This window comes from Corvus kubaryi, unplaced genomic scaffold (assembly GCF_017639235.1).
Source record: "Corvus kubaryi isolate FWS band 111438036 unplaced genomic scaffold, C.kubaryi_AGA036_p1.0 37352, whole genome shotgun sequence".
In the NCBI taxonomy this organism is placed as follows: domain Eukaryota; kingdom Metazoa; phylum Chordata; class Aves; order Passeriformes; family Corvidae; genus Corvus; species Corvus kubaryi.
Genome location: NW_024581114.1, coordinates 1,496,866 through 1,521,724, shown reverse-complemented (window position 1 = coordinate 1,521,724; position 24,859 = coordinate 1,496,866). Strand labels below are relative to the sequence as shown.

Here is a 24,859-nt window from a genome sequence, read left to right as displayed (position 1 = left end):
TGTTTTAGCATTTTTAATCTGTCATTGACTGTAATGAGTTTGGGATCTTTAGCTAGAATTGTGGGAAATTAAATGTATTGTTGATCTTTATTATTTTATCTCCTCTATTCCCCTTGGCAATAGGAGTTATTTATTTTGAGTGGGGTGTGCATATATATGTGTATATATATATATATATATATGTGCCAGTCTATTTTAAATATGTATTGTATACAAAACCAACTAAATCCAAGGCTGAATGACCAAACATTTATCCTTCTTCTGTATAATAGGAGGATATAATCAAGGCCCTTATAGATAAAACATCATGTATTTATCTGAGAGAACTTACATATATCTTTTAGGATTGCCATTGTATTTTTACTTGTGTCAGTGGTCAACTTTGTAGCAAGGTTTGTCCCTTCAGAGCATGGGTTGCCATGGTGTGCTTATACCAACACACAAATTTACACACCTACATATGTGTCACCCACACATGAAATCCACACAGACACACTCAATCCAAATGTACAAAGCGCCTCTGTGGATTTTTTGCTATTTTTATGATGAAGACATAGAAAACTGTTCTTTTTGACTAGTAAATTAGGTGACAGCTGTCCAGCCAGAGGACAACACCACTGAGGAATTCTCAGCATAGGTACATAGCCCACTGGACCATCAGCCTTAAGAGTAGGAAAAATATGGAAAAATCTCAACTGAAAATATCCCAAAAGGTGTGAATGTGTTCTGTTATACAGAGAGACAAAGTCATTTTGTTCTGTGTGTCACCAGGTAAATTCTGTTAAAAGTCTTTTAGTTTCCCTCCTCAAAAAACCCCAATTTTCATGCAACAATCCAACTCCCTGAGCTAAAATTTTTGTCTTTTCCTCCTTTTTGGATGTTAGCTGCAGGATTGCCATTGAAATGGGCAGAGGGAGGAAAAGATGAGAAAGAAAAGAACACCTTACATCATTCTCACAGGTTTACGATATGCTTATATTTGTTGTATTACATTTGTGTGTGTACTGTGAACATCTGTTCTCCTGGATCTCACGGGGCTGTTATTCCCCTCACCCACCACCCCTCTGTAGCCATTTGAAATGCTGGTACTAAATAACAATACAGAACTAAGAAGACAAAAAGATGAATCCAACACTTTACCCCAGGTGCCTCCTTTCATTAGCTTAAGGTACCTGCACAATCATTTTTGGTTTATGATTTAATTTCTTGAAAATGTCTCCTTCACACTGTTTCCTTTGTGGGTTGGTTTTAAAATTGTCATTCGAGATTGAACAGCACCAAAAAGCCGAGGAGGCGGAGGAGGAAGAGAAGGAAAGAGCGAATATGGAGGAGAAAACCGAGTTTGACCTGCAAGTCAAGATGAACCCGAGGTCCCGAGGAGCCCCGTGGCCGGGTCCCCGCTGGCCCCGTGCCGGGAGCCGCCGTGCCCGGGAGCCAGCGGAGGTCCCGGGAGTTCGCGAGGCACAAGAGGTGGAAGCTGGACGATGGCAGCGCGAGCAGCCCGGGATGGAGCTGTGAACTGCTCCGAGCGTTTCACTGTAGAGAAGCCCCTCAGGAGCCCGAGAGCGGCGAGGCAGAAGTTTGTGTTGCCGGCTCTGCCCCTCTCGGTGGTACCGCCGGGCCGGGACAGCGCGCAGACAGCGGAGAGGCGGCAGTTTCCCTCGGCACGGTCCCCGGCTCCATTGCCGGCGCGCTCGGAGCGATGCTGGAAGCCGGGCTGCAGCTGCGGTGCCCGGGTGCCGCCGGGATTTTCCAGGAGCTCGGGGGGGGCGGCGGGGGGCGGCGGCAGCGGCGGTGCCTGCGGTTCACATGCCCCGTGGGGAGCGGGCACAGCGGCTCCGCGCCCCCGAGCGCCCCGGGACCGGCCGCCCCTGCCCTCGGCTCGGGCTGCAGCTCCTCCTGCTCCTCCCCGGCACGATGCGCGCAGGACATTAGTGGCTCCGGAGCACTTTGAGTTGCTCCCACCCCGCTCCGTGGGATTAATCTATCCTTTTGGAGGTTATTTTCGGCAAGCAGCCTCGCAGGCGGGCAGAGCGGCCGGAGGAAGAGCCCGCGGCAGGGGAGGGATGCGGGAGCAGGGCAGCAGAGCCGGGCGGGACTGAGCCACCCGCAGAGGAGCGGAGGAGAGGGAAGGAGAAGAGAGGAGAAGAGAAGAGAGGAGAGGAGAGCTGCCCTGCTCCCGTGCCGGGCTGCCTGCATGGCTCCCGGGCACTGTGGAGATTGTGGGGGCTGCTGCTGCTGAGCAACCATCCATCGCTTTAAACTCAGCCTCAACTTAGCGCAGCAGGCAAGGATGGCAACGCCACTGGAGCTTTGGAGCTGCCAGGAGAGCCAGGGAACCTGGGTTTTGGTCGCTGCTGTCTAATAAATGGGAGTAAAATGGAATTTCTTACCTGGGTTTTTCCTGCCTTGATTCTACTGTGCACCCAAGAGCACAGGTGTATCAGGTAAGAAAACATCTTATCATTCTTTCTTAGACTGGCCTCAGGCAGCCGTTCTCTTGGTGTAGCTGGAGTGAGTGATGCCAGCTCTGGCTGGGGCTCCCACTTTTGCCCAGGGATGCTTGCTGCACTTACGGGCCAGGACTGCTTTGAGTGAATGTTCAGGAGAAAAAGGGCCCTTGACTGAAGAGTTTCCTTAATGTGCTTCATCTGTTTCAGTTTTTTCTTTCTTCATTCCCTAGCTGAGGATGCACTTCTGCCAGTTGAGCAGCAGTTTCTTGGCGTAGTCAAGGGCTGTGTTTTTAACAGGATGCTCCTGGAAGCCTTTTCCCGAGGGCACTTACTCTAAATTGGGGGCAATCACTTCTTGTAAGGCACTGCATATCCCAGCTCAGCCTCAGCCCCTCCAGCAGCTCTGTAGGGGCCTGCTTGAACATGAAACTCTTCCATAAACCCCAGCACAACCAGTGGGGTACGAGCTGAATAGCTTTGCTTAGGGCCTCCATAGGTATTATTAAAACCTCAAAATACAACCATTCCTTTCTAGTGCATTCATTAAGTCTCCTGAACTTGGGTTAACAGGAAGAGAGTGTCAGAGATCTTAGGGCAAAAAATGTTTGGAGGACGCAAACCATTTCTTTAAGTAATAAATTGTAAAGAAAGATATACATTTGCAGCTCTCAGTCACATTCCCTCCGAAGGTGTTAGCTAGGCAACCAGCGATGGTCTCGGTATATTCTTATTCTCTCCAGATCTGGAGGCTGGATGTGGAGAAAGCTTTGCCATGATTACGCAATGAAAATAGAGGGGGGAGTAAAAAAGAACTTGCTGCATGTAAAAACATGCCTACACCCCCCAGAGCAGGGGTGGTTGTGGCATCAAAAGGGTCTTACATCTGCTTCACAGACGTCCGTAATAGCTTCAGAGGAGTGGAAGAGGCAAAGTGGTAACTGTAGTAAAACACAACATTGTTAGAGGTTTTGGAATTAATCAGGGAGATCTGGTTTTTTTCACTGGGAAGGAAAAAAATCTTGCTTAGAGAAAGTGTCAAGTCAACTGCTCTTAGTCAGGATTGATTTATCACAGAATGATTTATCCTGTGACCTTGAATCTGTTATCCAGGGTCAGATCCTGACATCCTCAGACTCTGAAGCAATCCAGTGTTACAGTGAAGGCAGAGGAAATACTGCTTATTGCCTAAGGGCACCCTGATCTTGCCCATAATTTCAATGATCCTGTTTCTCCCTCTGCACTTGAATTAGCATTGAGGCTGTGGGTTCAAAAGTGATGTTTGAGTACATAAGACCCAAAAAAAGAGGTTTTTAAGGAAGAGTCAGTCTTCTCAGCCTCTGTCTTCAAGGTCTGCTCCTAGGCACAGCAACTGTCAGGATATGTGTTTGTTGGATACATTATTTATTTTATCATTAATTGCCTAATTGACTTTCTTTCTCCAGTTACACAATAGTGATGAGTTGTTTGTTAGGAATACATCTACTCATGGCAGACTCAGGCAAGGCAAATTCTAACTTCTGGAATTCCAACTGTTCAGTTTGTACTTTTCCAAATATGCCAAAGTGTGAGACATTCCATGGTCAAGGAAAGCTGCTCTGTTTGGATTCAGGATTTAGGGTGGCTATGGCAGGACACTGTTTAATCTTGTAAAAAGGGAGTAGCCTTGCTTACATGTGTACTTTGGATCAGTCAAACAGAACTCAAGTTAAATTTTATGCTTGCATTAGTAAAAATATTTTTGGTATGAGATGCTTTTATGAATGGCAGCATATTAATGGGCAAAACTGCCAATAGCTTCATTTTAAGGCTCTAATTTTGTTTTCTAAAAGCAATCTGATTCCCAATTATGATGATAGAGGCCATCCAACCCCCCTAAATTCTCTGCTCCTGAGTTCTGTGCACTGTATATGACAGGTATAAGAAAAACATATTCTAAAAAGAAAGAACATTTTGGTCATTTCGAAATGCATCAATAAGATGCAAGAGAGACAAAAGACTTCCCAAAGGCCAAACTACCAATGAAAATAATGTTGCAGTTTGGCAGAGGAGGGAAGTGGGGGATATATGCAGGCTGCTTCCTCATAGCATTTCTGAATACCCTTCCAGGGTGTTTTAGCTGTGTGTGAAGCAATTTCTCTGTCATGTGTGCTATTTGACTGAAGTGAATGAGCCAAATTCAATCTGAGTCAGCACATTTTTGTCAGGTAAACATTTTTTTAAAATAGTGGTTTTTGATCTGCTTGAGACAGTGATTAGTGGCAAGGAATTTGGCATTTAAATGATTGACAGGTCCCTGGGACAAAGACTGTGGCTTCCACTATTCTATCAGGGTTTGAGATGCTGTGGATGCTGCAATAATAAATGTGCCACAGTGAAGCAGATCATCTGCAGAAAGATGCTTGGGGAAATATTTCTTCATTTGTGTGGGGAAAGAGCACTTCTGATAGGAGTTTTGGGGTGTGTGTCTGTACTTCATAATTCCTTACTTCTCTAATTAAAATAGGTGTATATTTTGTATTTAAGTTTCTGCTCTGTTAAGTGACTTTTAACTCTTGCATTTAATTATCATTCTGCTGTGTGTTTTCCTAAGCCCTTTACTTCTATTTGTGGAAACAGAGCAGCTTTAACACGTGAATGTATGCAAAGAGTGGTCCATTTTCTGTAGCTTAAAACTGCCAGAGAGGCTTTGATGTTCTAAAGATTGCCATGAATTAAGCCTAATGCTTTTTCAATTGCATTTCAAAATACAAAACATATTTACAGTGAGCTTCCCTAACAGTCAGAAATGGCAGATGGGAAGGATACACATACTGCTCTGGATAATCCTGGAGTTTGGCAGAGGTCAGATTGTTCACTGACCTTGCAGGATATTCCTTGTCTTTTTCCCAAGGAAAAGTTTTCTTCAGTGGTGAGGACATCTGGGACATTTGTCCCAAATGCTTATCAAAATGAAATGTACTCCATCCCAGTCCTCCAGTCAAATTGGTTTTTTCCATCTACCAGGTTAAAAGATTCATATAACAACGATGTCACAATCCCCAAAAGAATCAGGTTAGCAGATCTAAAGAAGAAACAGAAGATGCAAAACACGATTTTCTACATCTTACTGCTCTATAAATTTGTCAGGTCAGTGCACCCTCCTGACAAGTGTGGCCTCAAATCAGTGTCCCACTGGCCACTGACTTAAAGATGCTGAGGTTTTTGCACAGCTCCCAGAGATTTTGGCACTCCTGTGCAAAAATGAAATTGCTAATACTATCCCTTGCTCAGCTGCTGTGGTGCTCTCATTCACATGAAACTTACAGATTGCCTCTTGCCTTGGTGTGATTTAAATGCCAGATATTTTCTAGTAATATGATAAACTTCTAGCAACTGTTTTCAAGCAGTGTCCTGGAAGAGAGCTAATGCCTCACTTGTCTGACAAGCCCTTTAAAGATGTGCTGTCCAAGTTGATTGATGTTTCTCCCCCAGATCACTCCACATTAGTAGACCCTCCCTGGTCCTGCAGCAGCTGGGAGGGAGATGTCAGCTCGGATAGGAAGGATTTTGGGAGATGTGTACTTTTTATTCTAGAACTGCTAGTACTTAGCTCTGAAATAGATGCATTTCTTTGCTCTGTCATGTGACATTCATTGCTTGGAGTTGCTTTCCCTAACCTGTGTCAGTATTAGGGAAAGAAGAACTCCACAGGTTTGTGCAGTTTATCAGCGGGGATTTCCTTTACCGTCACTATTGCTTTCATGGTTTAGACAGCAGCAATCTATTTTCGATGAGCTCAGTTGAAGTCCTCCCAATGCTCCAGATATGGACAGATGCAAATATATTCTCAAAAATATCTGCTTGAAATGAGATGTGTACAGAGTCAGAGTGTGGATCATCTTCTTCAACCTTAGATTTGGGAATGACTTCCAGATGGATGGAAGTCCACAGGACTGCTGCCATTCAGCCAGCAAGGCCCCCTACGCTGGCCTGGTGCAAACTGAAGAGAAGCTTTTGAGGAGCTCTTTTACCCCTTGGATTTGACAAATCAATACCTTAATTTTACAAAGTCCTTTTTCTTACTAAAACAAGCTTTACAGCAGCTTGCATTGGGAAGTTGCTGAATCAACTAATAGTAGTTGCCTTTCTTTTCATCCTTACTGCTTACACTATGAAAAGTGAATCCCTTCCAATGCGTCTTTTCTATGCTGGTCTTCCTTTTTCAGGTACAACAATGAATAATATTTTAGGCCATATATAATCCCAACTGCTTATCGAGGATGAATGAAATTATCCCACCATCCTTCATGTAACTTTAAAGCACTGGATGTGATGTGCAGAAGTCAAGGGGAATGACTCAAAGGAGTTATCACCACATGGTAAATCTAGCCATAAAATTATTTCAGCTGTAATACTTTAATAACCCCCCTGGTATGAAGTGCATATAGCTCCACTAACTTCAGCACATTTGTTACACTGATGATCTGACCCTAAGGCTTTATTAATAATAGAAACAAGATTTATTTTAATTGTGCCATGGATATTTAAGTAAAACTCCCTCTAGATTGTAATCTGCTTAAAACACATGCCAGGCTACAGCCCTCAGTCTTTAACACAACTCTCATCATTTTAACTTCCCTTGAGCTCCACGGCTTTCCTTAATGCCATTAAAATAGAATCCTGACACCGGAGAACTGCTGCACTCTAAGTGCTTGGTCAAAACATGATCAGGCACACGAGATACATCACTCCAGTGCTGTCACCTTCTGACTTGAATTCTGTTTTCAAAACACTTTACTGAACTTGGTTGCTGTTTTAGCAACAGAAGCTGAAAAGCAACACCTTCTATTGAAAAGGCAAGCATATTTTAAGCAGATATAGTTGTTCAATTGTGTTGTAGTTATTTACTCTAATTAGGGAAAGATATAGAGTACCATTCTTTACATATAAAAGGAACTCTGACATTTTACTGATTAGAAACACCATTCCACGTCTATGACTGTGACTTGTAAGTATACAAAAGTATGTTTTTAAACAAACTTATTATAAAGCTATAATTCAATTAAAGTAAATAATGATGATTGGATGATTGAAAGATCAGCTGTCTGATAGAAAGAAGTGTTATATAGTTCACGAGACCCAATAAAGAAGGACAAAACCTCTGTCAACATCTGTTATAAATCTTCAAAGCCCTTGTCTAAGTCTGTTACAGTGGGGATACTGTAACATGGAGGAGACCCCAACATAAGTCAATTATGTTATTCCAATTTATGTAGCTGAAAACATGTCTTGGAGTGTTCCAAGATCCTTCCTCAGAAGAGACAGAAGGACCTGAGAAATAGCTGGGACAGTAATTTGAGATGATCATACAACAGTGTGCTCGTGGCATGGAAATCTCGTAAATGCAGTTTAACATAACATTTCACTGGGAACTAATAAAGTTCCACTTGGAGCAGTGTTCCTGTGCTGTGAGGTCCCATAAGCTTTGACAGCACTGCTAATGCAAACCTTCAGTGTCTCTGCTGCTCAAAACTTACATTTACACATTGTAATCCCAGAACTCCTTCCTTGTATAATTGGGTCCAGACAAGAATTTTAAGACCAGGGCAATCAAAGGTTTTTCTTTCAGTCTTCTGTGAGAAGAAGAGTTGGTTATTGTAGGATGCTCTGTTCCTGTGCTGGCAATAATTGCTCGTGCTGAGCTGAATGCCCAGGCTGGCATATTTTGGAGAGAAAAACCATGTGCTTTATGTGGGTCAATGTCACATGAACACTCTAAGAAAGTTATGTAAGTACCAAGGCAGAATGTATTTGTGGTGTATTACTCGGCAGCCTTCCATGGATATTTAACCATTTCTCTTCTGTTACAAGGCATAGGTACCTCTCAAATGCCACATTTATAGCTGGCCTTAGTGGAAGATGCTAAACCAGTGCTCAGGCAGATTTGATCCAGTACTTGCTTCAGTCACAGGCCCTCTCAAACCACTGGCAATTCTTTTCTTTGCAAATAGGGGTGGCAGACATTGTCCCAGCCCCTCATTTGTCTCTTCCATCCCTGTCAATCACAGTGCAGCGAGAGGAACAATGTGAGCAGGCACAGATCTTCAACTGGAGTCTGCTAGGCTTAACAGATCATGAAGAAAACACAACCTTGTCTTTGTTTGCAAGAGATGGTGGAATATCCACATCACTGCTTGTGCCAGGGTTGAGGGGCTGGCAGCTGCCAGGTGCTGGCAAATGGCAACAAGACTCTGGGCTAAAGTTTTCAGAGAGCATCACTGGGCAAGCAAGAAGAGACAACTGAGAGAGGGAGCCTTACTGCTGGGAGGGGCTGAATCATGAGCACAAACCCCACATTTTCTCCCAACCAAAACCTGCTGCCTGCTCTCCAAATTCCAGATGTGCAGTTTTTCCTGTTTTCCCCTCACATTTGACAATACACCAGCCTTCTTGATCTCAGCTGTTCCATAGTAAGAAGCTGTCACAGCTGCATTTCAGTGCTCACAGATGCATTTTAGGCAGTATACAAAGTATCTTGGTTTCCCTCATGCTTTTTCTAAGTTTCTAAATCTATTTTTCCTACTTTTTTTTGGAAAGAAAGAAACTTTTAAAAGTATGTGCTTGTACTTAAAGAGGCCATAGTCTTGCCTGAAATTTGTTTTGATTTAAACAGAAATATCTGAAAGGGTTTTCCCACCTATAAAAATCTCCAAAATAGCTGATTCTACTGTACATGGTCTCTGGTGCAAAATAAGTCAATAACTTCAATTTTCTGTCATTTTTCTGTTTGTAAACATGGGAAATTTTAAGATACTTACTCTCTTTACCCAGAGCTATGAGTGACATCGGAGATTACATAGGTTCCAACATCGAAATCTCCTGGTTGCCCAACCTGGATGATTTGATGAAAGGGTATGCACGAAACTTCAGGCCTGGGATTGGAGGTGAGATTTGGAGAATAAATAATGTCTCTTTGGTTCTTGCAATCCTTCTGATGTTTATGTGAACTTCATACTTTAAATGATTAAAAAGTTATGATTATCTTTTACTTGGATGATGGAAAAAGATAATAAGCAACAATATGCTTGATTTTGACAAGAGACAGACTGTGCAACAGCAACACAGGCTTCTGATGCAGTTCTTAAATTGTTGACATCTAAGTTGAAGGAATTTTATATTTCGTTACATGGTGATAATTTCTGCATCTGCTTGAAGTCATGCTGTCTTAAACTAGATAATGTAATTTCCAGAAAGGATTCTATAATTTTCAGTAGTCGTGATTTTATCTTGTATTCCTTATCACTGAAGTGAAGTGTGCTGTTGGAAATTGAGGGCACAATCGGTAAAAGATTGAAAACTCTTGCTTTAAGAGTGTACTTTCTAATGGAAAACACTTTAGTGAACTCACTCCATCTGAAAGAATTAACAGTCTGTGATCATTGATATTTTTATGGGTACTATGATGATGTAAATCACCCCATTCAAACATTTTTTCCCAGGTCCTCCTGTTAACGTTGCTCTGGCAATCGAAGTAGCCAGCATTGACCACATCTCAGAAGTGAACATGGTACGGTATCAGATTTTTTAGTTTTGCTTTAGAAAAAGCAAAGGTTCAAAACCAAAAGTTGTATTTATTGAGATTTATAAACTGATTTCCTTCATTAAGACCTATGCAACTCTTGCGATGTGTTCTATATAATATTGATATTGAATCACTTTTTATATCTTGTGCTTATCCATGGTAAGAGTGTACGACCGAAATTCAAATGCTTGGGGCAGCTCCCTGGTTGACTAAGTATAAAAATATGTATTTGCACTGAAAGCAAGTAATATATTTCTAGGCTGAGACAATGATTTTTGGCCAAGTTCCAAAACATTATCATTGTCAGCATCACTTCTTAACTGGGAATTCTCTTGTCATAGGAATACACCATGACAGTATTTTTGCACCAGAGCTGGCGAGACGACCGTCTGTCTTACAACCACACTAACGAAACTCTGGGCTTGGACAGCAGGTTTGTGGACAAGCTCTGGTTGCCAGATACTTTCATAGTCAATGCCAAGTCTGCCTGGTTCCATGATGTGACTGTGGAAAACAAACTTATCAGGCTCCAGCCAGATGGAGTCATTTTGTACAGCATCAGGTGAGTGACAAACAGTACAAGTATACTCTGTTGTGTGTTAACTTTTTGAACATTCTATAATCACTCAGCTTTCCTGAGGTGATTTCCTAAAATAATTATTAATTAAAAATGGAAGAAAAGCTCCCATCTCCTATCCTTTTCTTTATAAGGAGAAGTCAGGAAGGTCTCTTTGGCAACACTGATCATGTCCAGAATGCCCTCAATGGGAGAGAAGCCTCTCATGGCTTTGGTCACCAGGCAAGGAGGTGCTGAATACAGAGCAAAGATTCTGTTCTCCACTCTCTCGCTATTTTCCAAGGGAATTGTGAGCCTGACTTAGGCTCAGCTTCCCTGTCTTTCACACAGACAAAGTAGCATTTCTCACTTTGAAAGAGGGCTGTGGCTGGAAATCAGTAACTATATTGAAAGTTAATTGTGTAATGTTCTAAAAAATAATGAATGTGTACCTTTGAAACTGTGAGCCCAACGTCCCCCTTAAGGTATTGGTAGTGATCTTGGGGACAGTAAAAGGGAGGAGATTGAATCAGAAAATTCCTTTTTATCATCATCAGTAGCTGCAGAATCCTCTGACGTTAGACAAGTCATTTGACCTTTCTTCAATTCCCTCTGCCTTTGGGTTTCCCACAGACTCAGGCAACAGCCATAAGGACTTTGAAAACAGTTCCCTTTGTTAGTATTAAGGTTTCAAAGTTTTCCACTTAGTCTTTTGAGTTCTGAGGAAAAGGCTCTGTCTGAATGTAACTAACTGATGTTCATGTTGCTCTGAACAGGATTACCTCAACAGTGGCCTGTGACATGGACCTTTCCAAGTACCCAATGGATGAGCAGGAATGCATGTTGGATTTGGAGAGCTGTAAGGGCTGAGTACATCTGTGTTTTGTGTAAAGCCTGCCTTTATGGTACTGAGATAGATGCAGCTGCTTCTTTAGTCAATGGAATGTAAGGGGTGCCTTGGGGTTTAGAGTGAACAGAAATTCTACATTGCCTGTGTTGGGCATTAGACTATGGACTTTTCAATACCAGTTCAACCCCAGTCCAATCCAAAACTCTAGGATTTCATTTAGGGATGATGAACAATGTACAGTCCTGCTGACAAATGTCTGGAACTTTGTGCTTCATGTGAAACCTTGTGCAGTTGTGACAGTCGCTGGCATTACTGAGATTTGTATCGAATCCAGTGAGAACAAGTAGAAAAGCCCACAGGCAAAATGTGATGTGCTATTTTTAATTTATGAAAAAATAGGAAAAAGAAAGGATTCCCTGCTTTTAGTGAATGCCATTGTGACTAACCTTCACATAGCTCTTTAACTTGCCTTGGCATTCCTGTATCTGTTACACAGAAATCCATCAGAATACTGCATGGATGGGCTTCATTCATTTGTAATCACAGAGGAGGGTTATAAAATTTGTATTTTATCCAACTTGTATTTAATCTATGATCAGCATGTAATTCCCATGAGCATTAATACTTCTGAATGAAAATCACCACTGACACAAGCAGGGACCACCCAGTCAGGGAAAATTAATCTGGTTTTTAGATCAAGGAGCCTACAGGTCCTGAGGTTTCCAGAGATCTGGGAATAGCAGATCCTGAGCAGATCCCTTGGCCTGTTGATGCAAGTTTCTAATTTTCTTTTTTGTCACTGACTTTGTTTTCTAGGCAGTTAACCACAATACCATTTTATCCTGTCAAAAATAGCAATCTACAGTTTTACTTATGTAATCACCAAATGCAGAGGCAGCAGACATTGCCCCAGCAATTCATTCTCTCTCCCAGCAAGTTCTGCAGGGAGTTTTGGTGGGGGTTGAATATTTTAATTGAATTTGAGGGTTTTAATTTCAGTGAAACAAGCAGAAATAAAGTCTCTTTAAACAAATGGATGCTTTAGTAGCAAGTTGTCAATGAACAGCAAAACTAGGAAAGATTGATTTCCTGTGGATTTGCATATTACGTAAATCCCCTCATTCATATCTCCCCTTTCTGTTGTGTTCCTAGTGCCCTGCAGCTCTCCAAAGCAGAGAGTTATCCAGACTGAATCTCAGCACGTTTGCATCGTGTCTGGTGGAAATCAGCATAGGAGAGGAATTAGAGAACTTCCACTATGAGTTCTCTAAGCTCTTAATTTCTCCCTTGAACTCTGTGTTTACTCAGCTTTCTTTTGGCAGATGGCTACTCTTCAGAGGACATTGTCTACCACTGGTCAGAAAACCAGGAGGAGATCCATGGGCTGGATAAGCTGCAGCTTGCTCAATTCACAATTACCAACTACCAGTTCACAACAGAAATTATGAACTTCAAATCTGGTAACAGAACCTTTCTTCAATTCAGGGGCAGTATCTGACTTTTTCCTGCAGAGAGAAAATATCTATTTTCTATCTATAATAGAAAATCCTTCTTCTTAAGTAACTAATTTAAGAACCTGTCATGTTTCTGATAAGAGTTTTCTTCATCTTCTACTTGTAAGTAATGCCATTCTTTGCTGAGCCTCCAGGTAGCCGCTGTAGCATGCTCTGTCCTTTAGCTCTCTCTGCTTGACAAAATACTGCGTGGAGTAGCCAGACAGCACTTGATAAAAAGCACTTGAGGTATAGTTCACATTTTGTTGACCTAATTTGCAACTTCAGATCGAGAAAAATTTCCATTAGCCCATGATGTTATGAAGCTTATGACGTACAGTCAGATCAGTCTAATTCTACCCCGTAGAAGTCAGTGGTGTGTATGTCTATCACTGGGCTTATTGCAATGTTTGTACAAGATTGGAGTCATTTCTTTCCTGCTGATTTTTCATCCTCTTTCATGTATTCAGATTCTCATTTATGCTGCACATCTCCTCTAAGCTCTTTTTTGAGTTTGAAATTAACTTGGCCTTTTAAAAAATCTAAATTTAGTATCTGGAGGACTTTCTACAGCAGATGATAAGACAGTACACATTTTGAAGCAATACTGTTATTTGAGAAGACTCATGATTTTATTTTCAGATCTGGCATTGATATGACCTGAGACAAATCATTTGACCTATTCTTAGCTGATGAAAGCTGCAGTACCTCGTGCAGGGTTTATGAAGCATCAATCGAACAGCATTCAAAAAGCTTTTTGTGATCCTTGTCCAGAAGATGTTAAAGAATGTAGCTCTGTGTCATTATAGGAAAAGTCATTTTTAATATCAATTTAAATGTAATTCACGCAGCCAGTATCTTTTCTGCTTGCTCTCTTTTCCAGCAGGTCAGTTTCCCAGGCTCAGTCTCCACTTCCACCTTCGGAGAAATCGAGGAGTTTACATCATCCAGTCTTATGTCCCTTCCATCCTACTGGTGGCCATGTCGTGGGTGTCCTTCTGGATCAGCCAGTCAGCTGTGCCTGCCAGGGTGTCACTAGGTAAAACAGATCTCCTGGGGGACTCACGGGGAAGGGAGTGCTCAGGTGGTAATTATGCTCTCTGATAATCCTCGTTAAGGTGTTTTTATGACCATCATGTTTACATTTGCAGAAGGGATGGTCCTTTGAAAGATTTCTCTCCTGTTTTAATTTCTGTCGTTGTCAGGGCAGCTGTCTCAGTAAGGAACAGCAGATAACCACCTAGGGAGGGTTAAAAGCAGTAATGACTGTGAGAGAAATGAAAGAATTGATTTGAAGGAACTGGGACAGTGAGAAAAAATGTGTTCCGGGAGCCTGTGGGTTTGTATGTCTGAATAAGTGTTGCCAGTGCAGATGTAAAAGTGTTTGAGGGTTAACTCTTTGGGTTTTGTTTCTCCTATCTAGGAAAAAAACAAGGATAACTTGTTCAAAACTGCCTTAGTCACACAAATGCATTTTTTTACAAATTCCCCTGTTTTGAAAATCAGAAGCCATGGCATTAAGGGGCTTTTGCTGTGAAAATAATCCTCAGCCTCATATTAATAAATATATTTATGTATGTTAGTGCATATATTTCTCTCTCATGCTACTCTGCAGGTATAACCACTGTTCTTACAATGACCACACTGATGGTCAGTGCCCGATCCTCGCTTCCACGAGCCTCTGCCATCAAGGCACTGGACGTTTACTTCTGGATCTGCTACGTGTTTGTCTTTGCTGCACTGGTGGAATATGCCTTTGCACATTTCAATGCTGACTACATGAAAAAGCAGAAGAACAAGATAAAGGCGAGAAGGCAGAGTGCAGAGGTCAGTAGGTGTGATACTGGGAATAACTTTGCCAAAGCAGTCACCCTGCATCATGACCTTTTTCTACAAGTTCTTCCTAAGAAGAAGGCTTTGAGAATGTTCTCGATGGTGCCTCAGTAATTCAGAGCATGTAAAGCCATAACCAGAGTTATAAGTGGTAGCACAGAGTCTTTCATCAGTTCTGCCAAAGCAAGGGCTAAATCCCATGCAGTGCTTAGGGACCCCGTAGGTGTTTCACCACATTTGTGCCGTGGATATCTTGGATGAATGACACTGCCTTTGCCCTATAAACTGCCGTTGTTCTCCTCTTTCCTTTGCAGATCAACGTGAAGAATGCCATTGTTCTGTTTTCCCTCTCCATAGCTGGTGTGAACCAGGAACTGGCCATTTCAAACAGGCAGCACCGAATTCCCAGAAGCCTGCCTGGATCATATGGCACAATAGAAATAGAAACTGGAGAGACAAAACAGCAGCAGGGAATGAAACTGGACAAAAAGACTGGCCTGAAGTCCCTCTTTAAGCCCATTGATGCTGACACCATTGACATTTACGCCAGAGCCGTGTTCCCAGCAGCCTTTGCAGCAGTCAATGTTATATACTGGGTTGCATACACAATGTAAAGACAACAAAAAAAGGAAAGTTCATCCGAAGACCTACAAACTGAACAATACCCACAGGCTAAAAAGCCCTCGCTGAAACTGAATTGAGGCATCTCTTCTCAAAATATTTTCCAACAAGCTCAAGACACTTCCAAAGTCAAGAAAGTCCTGCTATGAATTCCTACTAAAAGCAGTGATTTACTGCTGACCTGATTTGATACAGTAAGACTGCACTCTGCCAAACAATTCCAGCTCTTTCTTTCCTGTAATACCATGAGACAACTTTTCATATGTACATATTTGTAGCAAAAGTTTAAATCTTAAATTACCATGGTTTTCCTCCACTTCAAGGGTTGATCAGTAATGAAGATTTGGCTTTTCACACTCAGATAATTTCCTTTTTTTGTAATGAAAGAGCTAATTCCTCACTTCTGCACGAGTGGTTTTCTGCATCTGTGGGCTGGCCTAGGTTTAACAGTAGTGCTAAAGTTGGAGTTTTTAACCAGAAAAATCTCATGAACAAAGTAAAAGGAAATAGAGGGGAGTGGGGGTTTTTCTTAAAATATTATTTGTCTTGGATAAAATACTGAAAAATTTCAATGCTCTTAGTCACAGCATGAAATAAAATATACTACATAAAATTCTACTGAATTGTTAATAATGACTGCTTTACATTTCAGATCTAAGCTAATGAAATTTTAAACACTTGAACACAAAAATGTTTATTAGTTTAATAGGCCCCAAAATAGATAAAAGTGATTTAGAACCACAGGGGAAGCTCAGGCTTCCTATGTTGGATTGGGAAAAATTTGAAAGGTGCTTGATAATGAAGGAAGTCAGACTCCATTTGCAGGAAGGACTTTAGAATTTGTTCTGTTAATTTTCAGTGAGAATCTACCATGTGTGCCTCTGAAAATATCCTTTCTGAATCTGTCCCTAAATAGCTGAGGGAAGTAAAACAAAAATTCATAACTGTCTTTAGTTATTCTGTTGCTTTGGATATTTCTGCTGTTTTTATTCAGAGGCTGACCTAATCTCTTAGGCCCTCTTCACTTCCATTATTCAACAGTGAAATTTATGGGTCCTCATACACACTGCTTAATTCAGGACTAGATCTCTCACCCAACTCGTGCAAAATAACACTTTGTTCTGTAAATAATCTCAGTAAACTCAGCAAGTGAACACAGTACTCACAACAAACTGGTTTCACAATTATTCTCTAAAATCTCCACAGTAAATATATTGGAATATGTATTAAAGCAACTGAAATAAAGTTAGTGTAGGAAGCCAATGTAAGACACTACAAAAGGGAAATTTATTCTGAGGATATTGTTGCCTTGAAAGTGAGAGGGTGTTTTAAAAATAGAAACTGACACAAAAGAAGAGGTGAAATGACAGAGAGGGAAAGAGGAGGCAAAGCAAGAGGCTGAAAGCTACAATGGAAAGGAGCATGGAGAGGGACTAAGCTAGAAGCTGTAGATGAGAGAAGAGCTTTGCTGGCATTTCAGATGGGACTCTTGAACGTGTGGCTGACAATTAGTAGTTGCAATAAGGGTGAAAGGAGGATTTGATCCTGGTGGAGCATGTGCGCATTCCTCCTGCCTTAACTCAGCTGTGATTTATGGTTTGATTTCACATGACCAGCACTGAAAGATAAAACATTTCAGCACTGATTTATAATTTAAAATAAGATTTGTTCAATATCAGTGAAGTAAGAGAATGCTTTGAAGAAAAAATAATGACCTTGAACTGGGCTGTAAAAGAAAATATACTCCACTGTAAGTCAGGCTTAGGTTCACCTCAATCTTTAATTTCTGTTATCATGGAAAAACTATCAGCCAACAGTGTGCTGGAAAACCCCAACTGGCACCAAGCTGTAATTGTTCCACAAAGACCTCACCAATGCAACCCTGGACTGAGACACCTGGGTTCTGCTCCAACATCTCACCACTGAACTGCTGGGGAATCTTAGTCAAGACCTTTCACTGCATTATCTGAAACATTGCTATAATGATTTCTTTCCTATATCTTTGGGTTTTACAGAAGAAAAGCGCTTCAGGAGAGGCAGAAACTCTTATCCTCCAACTAGGTAAGTGCATCCAACCTGTACTTACGTGGTGCGATTTCCCATAGTTTCTGAGGCTCACATACTGAATTAAAGCAAAGTATCACTCAGATTTCACCTTATCCAGAAAGCTAATGAAAATCTGCATCTTCTTCAATATATCCAGGTAATCAGGCTTCTTTTCTTTTCCTCCTGCTTCTCCTCTTTCTAATTTATTTTTCTTACTGTTTGTTCCTGATGCTGATGAAATGCTACATTTCAGAAATACACTATATATTTTTTTTTCTAAGTGTGTTTTTTTGGTCATAATCACTCTCTCTCCAAAGAAACTCAACCTCTCTTTCCTTCTTCTGAATCATTCCTACTGTTCTATATAATGATTTCATGCAGAGTGGAATAAAAGCAGCAGAAGCATGACTTTACAATGCCTTCTCCTTACTAAGTTGTTGCTTTTTTCATGATCCTTCACCACAAAAATACAACATCCTTTAGAAAGAACACAGTGCCGCCGCCTTCTTTGTTACACTTGCAAAAATCAGAAATAATCCTTAGTTTAAAATCAGTAGATTAGTTTATTACATAGCCTGTCAATGTAGTATCTTCTTCTAAGAGTGAAATTATTGACTAAATCCAGCTGAAGGAATATTCACAGCAAGTTTCTGAGGAGTGCAAGTCATGATTTTGGAATTAAAGTTATTAAAGAGCAGAGAAGGAAGCACTGCCTAGTCCCTCTAGTGTACAGTTAGTGTACAGTGGCTGGTTATTGGAATAACTAGCAAGAAGGTGGCTGCAGATATTATAAAGGCAATGTCTAATCTAATTACTTCAGCAGTAATAGTTTGCAATTGTGCACCTGACATAACTCCTTACACTGCAGCCAACTGACTGATCACATGGGGTTATTGGACAAAATTAGTTGCTTCTCCATCTGGGAGACAGTCACAGACTGCATGTCCTGCTGACTGCTCCAGAAGATTTATTCAGTGAATTTTTTTCTGTAGTTTGACTGCAGATCTTCAAGGTGCACAGCTCAGCGTGGCTGATCAAAGTAAAATGTGGCAGCAATCTTCTCAAAAAACCCAAAGCCAGAATGCCAGACTACCTACAGTGATGTAGACAGAAGCATAAATAAAAGGAAAAAAATATCTCAGAATGTTGCAGGGAGTCAGAAAAATGCCCTGTGAGCACACATATGGCAACGGGTTCATCCCAGGAGCAAGGGGAGCAGAGGGGAGAACAGGAATTTCAGCTGTTGTTGCTGCACTTGCATGAGCAGCACAAGACAAAACACCTCCATCAACAAGAGGGAGATTTTCTTAAATTGGTTTCCAGAGCCAGAAACAGAAAATTCAGATGCCATTCAAACTTTCAAGGAGACATTTCAGTACAGGAGTATGGTGAATTGATTGGAGTTTTGCATAAATTGGAATCTTTTATACTTTTGTGTGTGCTTCACTTTTTTTTTTTTCATTTGAAATCATCGTATTTGAAAATCCCCAGACATTACTACTTTAGACCTATTAACACCTAAAGACAATTCTCTATTCAACTCTAATTTCATTATGCCCTTAATAAAGTGAAATAAGCCCGATTTGAAGTCAGTTGAATGCTGACTTTGGATGGGTTGTACTAGTGCCATAAAAAAACCTATGTGACAGATGAGAAGGCACTTTTTCTGTGCTGCACCTGAAAGCATTTGTGTTCCTTTCAGCAATTTATAGTACTGCTCTATGGACTGGCATGTCTGTGAGAAAAAGAGTGGGATATGTGTTAATGTAATCATTCTAAATGTGAAGTGTTAATAAAATGTAGATATACAGAAATCGGAGCTTCTATAAACGGACAAAATAGGCATTCCAACTATTGAACTGGAAGATAAAATGCGTTAGAAGGAAAATCAGAATGACCCTAGAGATTTCATCCCATAATGACATCCTGCCTTTTCAGTGCCCAAGGGTTTCCTAAGTCTCCTTTGGCCTTGACAGCAGAAGAGGAAGTGCCATTGTGTGTTCATGAGAGCTTTCTGGGGGGCACTTATGCACACTGCTGTACTGATGTGAAAAAATAGCTATTGCTGCCTCACGAGGTTGAAAAGAATCAGAAAGCACAAGATGAAAGATGAAGAAGAGCAAGATACTGCATTTGTTTGAAAGTAATGCTGGCATTAATAGTGACAGCACTATGAAGAGGTTAAAAACCAGAAATGTCTGTCCTGTTTCTGGGTAAAAATGAAAGCATTTATCCCAGTTAGAGTAAAAACTCTCACATCAGTTCCTAACTGGTTTGCTAATCCAATAGATAATGTAGCGAAACCAATTTAGCTCAATGAGGCTTCTGGTGTTGGGACAACAAAACACTTAATACGATTGCTCTGATTTTAAATACTCCCAGTCATTACCCTGGAAAAGCACTTCTCTTCAGGAGGAAAACAGCACCCTGTACATTTGTCTCTGAAGCAGAAAAGATAACAAAAAGTTTCTGAGAATATTTTTGTTAAAAAAAAATCTGAAGCAACTCCCTCCTGCCCTGTTTATTACAGCAGCTTAAACCACTTGCCATGGTTGAAAGCCTGTTTGATATTAAAATAATACTGCGTGCAATATATGTTACAAACATAGCTGATTCTTCCTAATGAAAACGGAATAAAAACTTGGCAATGAATATGTATTTTTGGATGGATTTGGCAGATAGATGAGAAAGGCACTGTGTCTTAAATGGAATTAATTTGAGGATCTAAGCCCCTCATTACATAATGAATCAGGGATCTGCTCTCTCCTTATACCAGCTCTGTGCCACAGCTATTTCTTTTACTAAATCCTGCACAGTAAAAACAAATCTGAGAAGACAGTCAAGCCCAGACTGTCAGAAAATATAGCACCAACAGAACTAATCAGATGTTATTGGGAATTCACTGTTCCATGAAAAAATTGGTCAAAAAAAAAAAATCCAAATATCCCACATTTCTGAGACACTGGAAACCTCTGGAAACATATCCCTTTCTTTAACTCTTGCAATACCTCTATTTCACTTGATCCTCAGTTCTCTTTCCCTTTTTTTTTCTACTTGGAAAGGGGAAAAGAAGAGGAAATTTTCTTTCTCTTTGGCACAAGAACATATTAGGCAAAACTAATATAATCTCATCACCCAGGTATGAAAAACAGGGAGGCTGAAAGTCTCAATTTGCAAACCTTTGTACCTTCCAATGTTTATTACATAAAAGGCAAGAAACTCAACCCTGTGATAATTAACCAGCACACTCCCACACAAACACACTCCCACACAAACACACTCTTTCTCCCTGTTTCACTCTCTTACACTGCACACTGCTAACCCCATATATGCAATAGAGAGAAAAAGATAGTTTAAGTCATGCCTCAAATTCTCCACACTCTTAAAAAGGCTCTTCTTCCTAATTTTGGTCCAAACATCTTTAACACAGTTACTGGGTAACATAAGTTACTAACAAATACAGGCTGCATTAGTTGTTTATTGGGTAAGTAATCTCAAGGAGAGCAGCACAAATATCACAAAACTCAATTTTCATTCATGGAGTTACCAAGTGGGGTGGGGAGAACATTTTTCTTTCCACAGTAATAAATAATTGGCCAGCTTTGGCCAATTGGAACAGGAAGAGCTGGAAGTAGCAAAACAATATATAGGCCATTGAGCTATTCCTGTATTACAATTACTAGAGCCTTAAGATCAAATAAAGACTGAATGATGAAATACAGAGTAATCTGTGAAACATCTGGTATAATGTTCCATCCAGGCTGTTCTTCCTTTATTGCTACATTTCTTCCAGCTTTAGACAAATACAAAAGAACTATTTCTGTACATCTTAACCAGCTACGTTTTTTACAGACATATTTAAGATTATCCTACCTTCATCTTTGTGGGTGAAACTTTTACATATACAAGCTTGTTTGTGCATATATATAAAGGACAGGAGGTCCTATATTTTCTTCAGAAGTGACAGTGCACACAGTACTGTAAAATTAAACAGGTTGTTTAAATATCCTGAAAAAGTAAATACAGAATCACGAAGGTTTGGGTTTGGGTTTGGTTGCTTTTAAAGATATGTAGTTTGGGCTACCCATAGAATTCTTTCTCCTCCTGGCTAATGAGGTGTCAACAAGGGAGTCAGCTTCTGGTTGCTTCTATCTTATATAAGACAGACAAGTAAGGGAGGTGTTGGCTTAAAATAGTCTTGAAACATTATTCATTTTGTCTATTTTAACACAGGCTAGAAAAACACTAATATTCAAGCCAGCAAGAAAATCTACAAAGAATTGCCATGGTGATTTCTGATATTATGTAGAATATCTGCTTTACTCCAGTTTATGTTCAAATATATTAATGCTTTGCCTTATTATTTTTATCCAAACTTTGTGGCATCTGGCCCAAATTCATTCCCACTGCACCCAACGATTTCACTGCCAGTTACTTCAATAGAAACAATATCTAGTCTCTTCCTTGGCAAAAGAAGAGAGTAAGTAGGCTGGAGAGCAGCCTGCACATGCTGCTGGTTTGATCTGCTAAAGACACATTCTATGGGGAGGCATTTTTATTCTAAAGTGATACAGAACTGGTTACTCACATTTCACATTCATTTGTAGATATGAGCTGTCTCTCTCAACTTCTTCGTTGTTTAGTTCACAGTCTGAAATCATCGTTCTAATCCGTACTAAATCTTTAAAACCTCGGAAACTTGAAAGGTGCTAATATAGCTGAAGATTTTGAATCATGAATTCAAGTACTAATAGGATACCTGTCTTCTACCGAGGTGAAATTAGTACTGATTGCCCCTTTTTTGCAGCAATTGTCTTGAAGAAGTAGCTGCCATAGTGATATTTTCATTGGAGCGTTTAGAAGGGAGGAGTTTTTGGTCAGCCTTGTCAGAAACAGACAAGTGCTTTGTGTCTGATGGCTCAAGCTGTACTTCAGATTAATGCAATCATTAACCCAAACATTTTTTTCCTTTTAAACTGATGTTTAAAGGACCGTTCTCAACACCCTGAAGCGCTAAATAAAGACGTAGGACTCGTAAGCATCATCTACACAACGTATTTCCCAGAGAGTTGCCTGGGAATCTCTTGCCATCTGCTGGAAACGCGCGGATGTACATCCTTAAAGGAATTGTGAGACAAGAGTGCCAGGAAACAGTGGGGAATGTTCAGAAAGCAGCACTCTGAATGCTCACAACTTTAAGTTAAAAAGACAATTCAAGAAGGAGGTAACATCAGACTCCCAGGCTACAGCAGTTGGACTACCAACATTAGATTCTTTAGTAAATCACGTCTTCACTGCTACAATTAATCTGTGGCATGATTGGATGCTGAGGTTGAATGTAGAATTTCAGAACTGAAATATTTGTAAAAAAACCCCTTTTTGTCTTTCTCAGACAGATAATTTCAGATCGCTGCTCTTTAGAGTAAAATATCTGATATGAAAAGATTCTAATAGTGATTTTTAAAAGAGCTAAAATTTTAGCTATCTCATTTACACTTGCAATTAAATGAAATTAAATTAAATTACCTGTAGGAGCCTGTCAGCTCGTCAAATCTAGATGTAGTAGACAGAAATATTGCAATTTTTAAGGTGAGGATGGCTTGGTAGAAGACAAAAGTGCAATGCCTGCCATCTGGAAAAATAAAAGGGAAAAAAAAAAGGTCAAGAATCCACTCTAAATTTACAACTTGTTGTGTTTCAAACCAGTTACAACCTTGTCAGCTAATGCACAGAGCAAAGCCCAGGTCCTCTCCAAAAAATGCCATCTGCCCAGAAGTGGGAAGCATGTATTGAGAAATGCAACTGTTTAAACAGTCTTGTATTATATGAAAATAAAACCCAACCCAAAACAAGACATCTAAAACAACAGCATGGATACTAAGTGAGCAACTACAAAATATCTCTGTGAGATGTAAAAATATTGTGGTTGAGATTTTTTTCATCAAGCACTGAAAATATACCTGAGCTTTTCTCCTTGGTAAAGTTGTGCTGGAAGAAAATAACAGCAATAAACCACATAAAACTTCAGATCGCAGTTCTGAAGAACCTTTCATCTCCCAACCCAACAGCTCAAGGAGCTGAATCATTTAATTGACATGACATGGAGATCAAAGTCTACCTTGACCTGAAAGAATTATGTTTGTAGACCTATCTTACATAATGCTCTCCATTTTAAGCAGAGAAATTTGGAACATGTAAAGCTTTAAGGGCCCACTCTGAAACCAGATTGACAATTCCCACTAAAATAAAATTAGCAGTGGACACACAAATAATTCAGATTAAAGACTGATAAATGAAGCCATTTGGTGCATTTCATTGGTGTCAGAGAAAACATCTCGACTGATGGGAATAAATTTTTCAATTTTACTGCTAATTAAACTAGTGTCAATTATTATTTATTTGTATTTTGGGAGATTGTAGAAACACCAAAAGAAGCCTCAGAGCTACACTGCTGCAAACTCTCCAACACACAAACCCCAAAAGCCCCACAAAAGTGCTGAGAAAGTGCTAAATGTGCCTGAAGAAACTTGATGTAGGTGTACGCATGGAACAGCAGGAGGCTCAGTATTCCATTTCAAAATACAAATCATGACCACTGAACTCCAGGTGGCCAAAAAAAACCCCAAAACAAACAAGCAACCAACCAACCAAACAAACAACCTAACAGTTGTGTCTCCTCGTTTTGGTTCATTTTTCAAACTGGTTGAGTTATGTTGCCCAATGGTGGATATAAATACATCAAGAAAAGCCCCAAAGCAATCCTTTTGCTTGGAGAGCTTATTTGCTTGGAAAAGTTTTAAAATGCACAAGGAAACCAGGTGTTTGGGCAGGATGAGCAGCATTCCACTAGAGGACTCTCTGAGTTCACCATCCCAGCTTTTTCCAAGGAAAACACAGGAGATCCTGATTCAATCACAGAGGATTAAAAGTTTGGAAGCAAAATATCAAAGTATCATTAGGGAAAACCATCCAAACCCAACTTTACAAAGCAAAAGTCATTAACCATGTCACAGACTGGCTCTTGTGGAACTCTGGTTGCTCCACCACTAACATACTATTTTTCTCTCTGGTCTGGCCAGTCTGATATTATTCCCTCTTTACTATCTCAGCTGTGATTTTCCTGCTTTAGCCACTTTGAGTGGTCCCTCCCCAGGCTGGAGGCTGGATTGACACTCACGGGACATCACTGCTGGGGTTTTCTGCTGAGATTTCCCAGGAAGCAGCTCTGGGGGAGGCAGACAGGGCCTGTCCCCTCACACCCGTCCCTTCAGAACCTGTCCTCTGTCCCCTCAGCACCTCTCCCCTCAGAACATACCCGCTGTCCCGTCAGCATTGTCTCCCCTAACTCTGTCCCCTCACACTATCCCCTGTCCACCTGTCCCCTGTGCTCTCAGCACTTTCCCCCGTCCCCTCACCTGTCCCATCTGCTCAGCACTGTCCCCTGTT

General features: G+C 40.7%; 1 protein-coding gene and 1 long non-coding RNA gene across 4 annotated transcripts in view; one reads left to right on the top strand and one right to left on the bottom strand.

Annotated features, from left to right (window-relative positions):
- Window positions 1-1,955: 1,955 nt before the first annotated feature.
- Window positions 1,956-17,826, top strand: GABRD (gamma-aminobutyric acid type A receptor subunit delta). Of its 3 annotated transcripts, XM_042032017.1 has the most exons (10): window positions 2,257-2,447; window positions 6,659-6,811; window positions 9,264-9,376; window positions 9,932-9,999; window positions 10,356-10,576; window positions 11,347-11,429; window positions 12,743-12,880; window positions 13,797-13,952; window positions 14,529-14,740; window positions 15,061-17,826. In XM_042032017.1, the coding sequence occupies exons 3-10, from the start codon at window positions 9,268-9,270 to the stop codon at window positions 15,358-15,360; spliced, it is 1,287 nt and encodes a 428-aa protein (XP_041887951.1). In that variant the 5' UTR covers window positions 2,257-2,447; window positions 6,659-6,811; window positions 9,264-9,267; the 3' UTR covers window positions 15,361-17,826. The 3 variants fall into 3 exon arrangements, with proteins under 3 accessions (XP_041887950.1, XP_041887949.1, XP_041887951.1); XM_042032016.1 differs by lacking the exon at window positions 6,659-6,811 and having other exon boundaries at window positions 1,956-2,447; window positions 13,800-13,952; XM_042032015.1 differs by lacking the exon at window positions 6,659-6,811 and having other exon boundaries at window positions 1,958-2,447.
- The window catches only part of LOC121666467, a 12,824-nt gene continuing 1,486 nt past the window's right edge, over window positions 13,522-24,859 (bottom strand). The window contains exons 2-3 of the long non-coding RNA XR_006016669.1: window positions 22,940-23,045; window positions 13,522-14,153 (exon numbers count right to left, since the gene is read on the bottom strand). This is a non-coding gene — a long non-coding RNA (uncharacterized LOC121666467). The remainder of the gene's footprint in view (window positions 14,154-22,939; window positions 23,046-24,859) is intronic.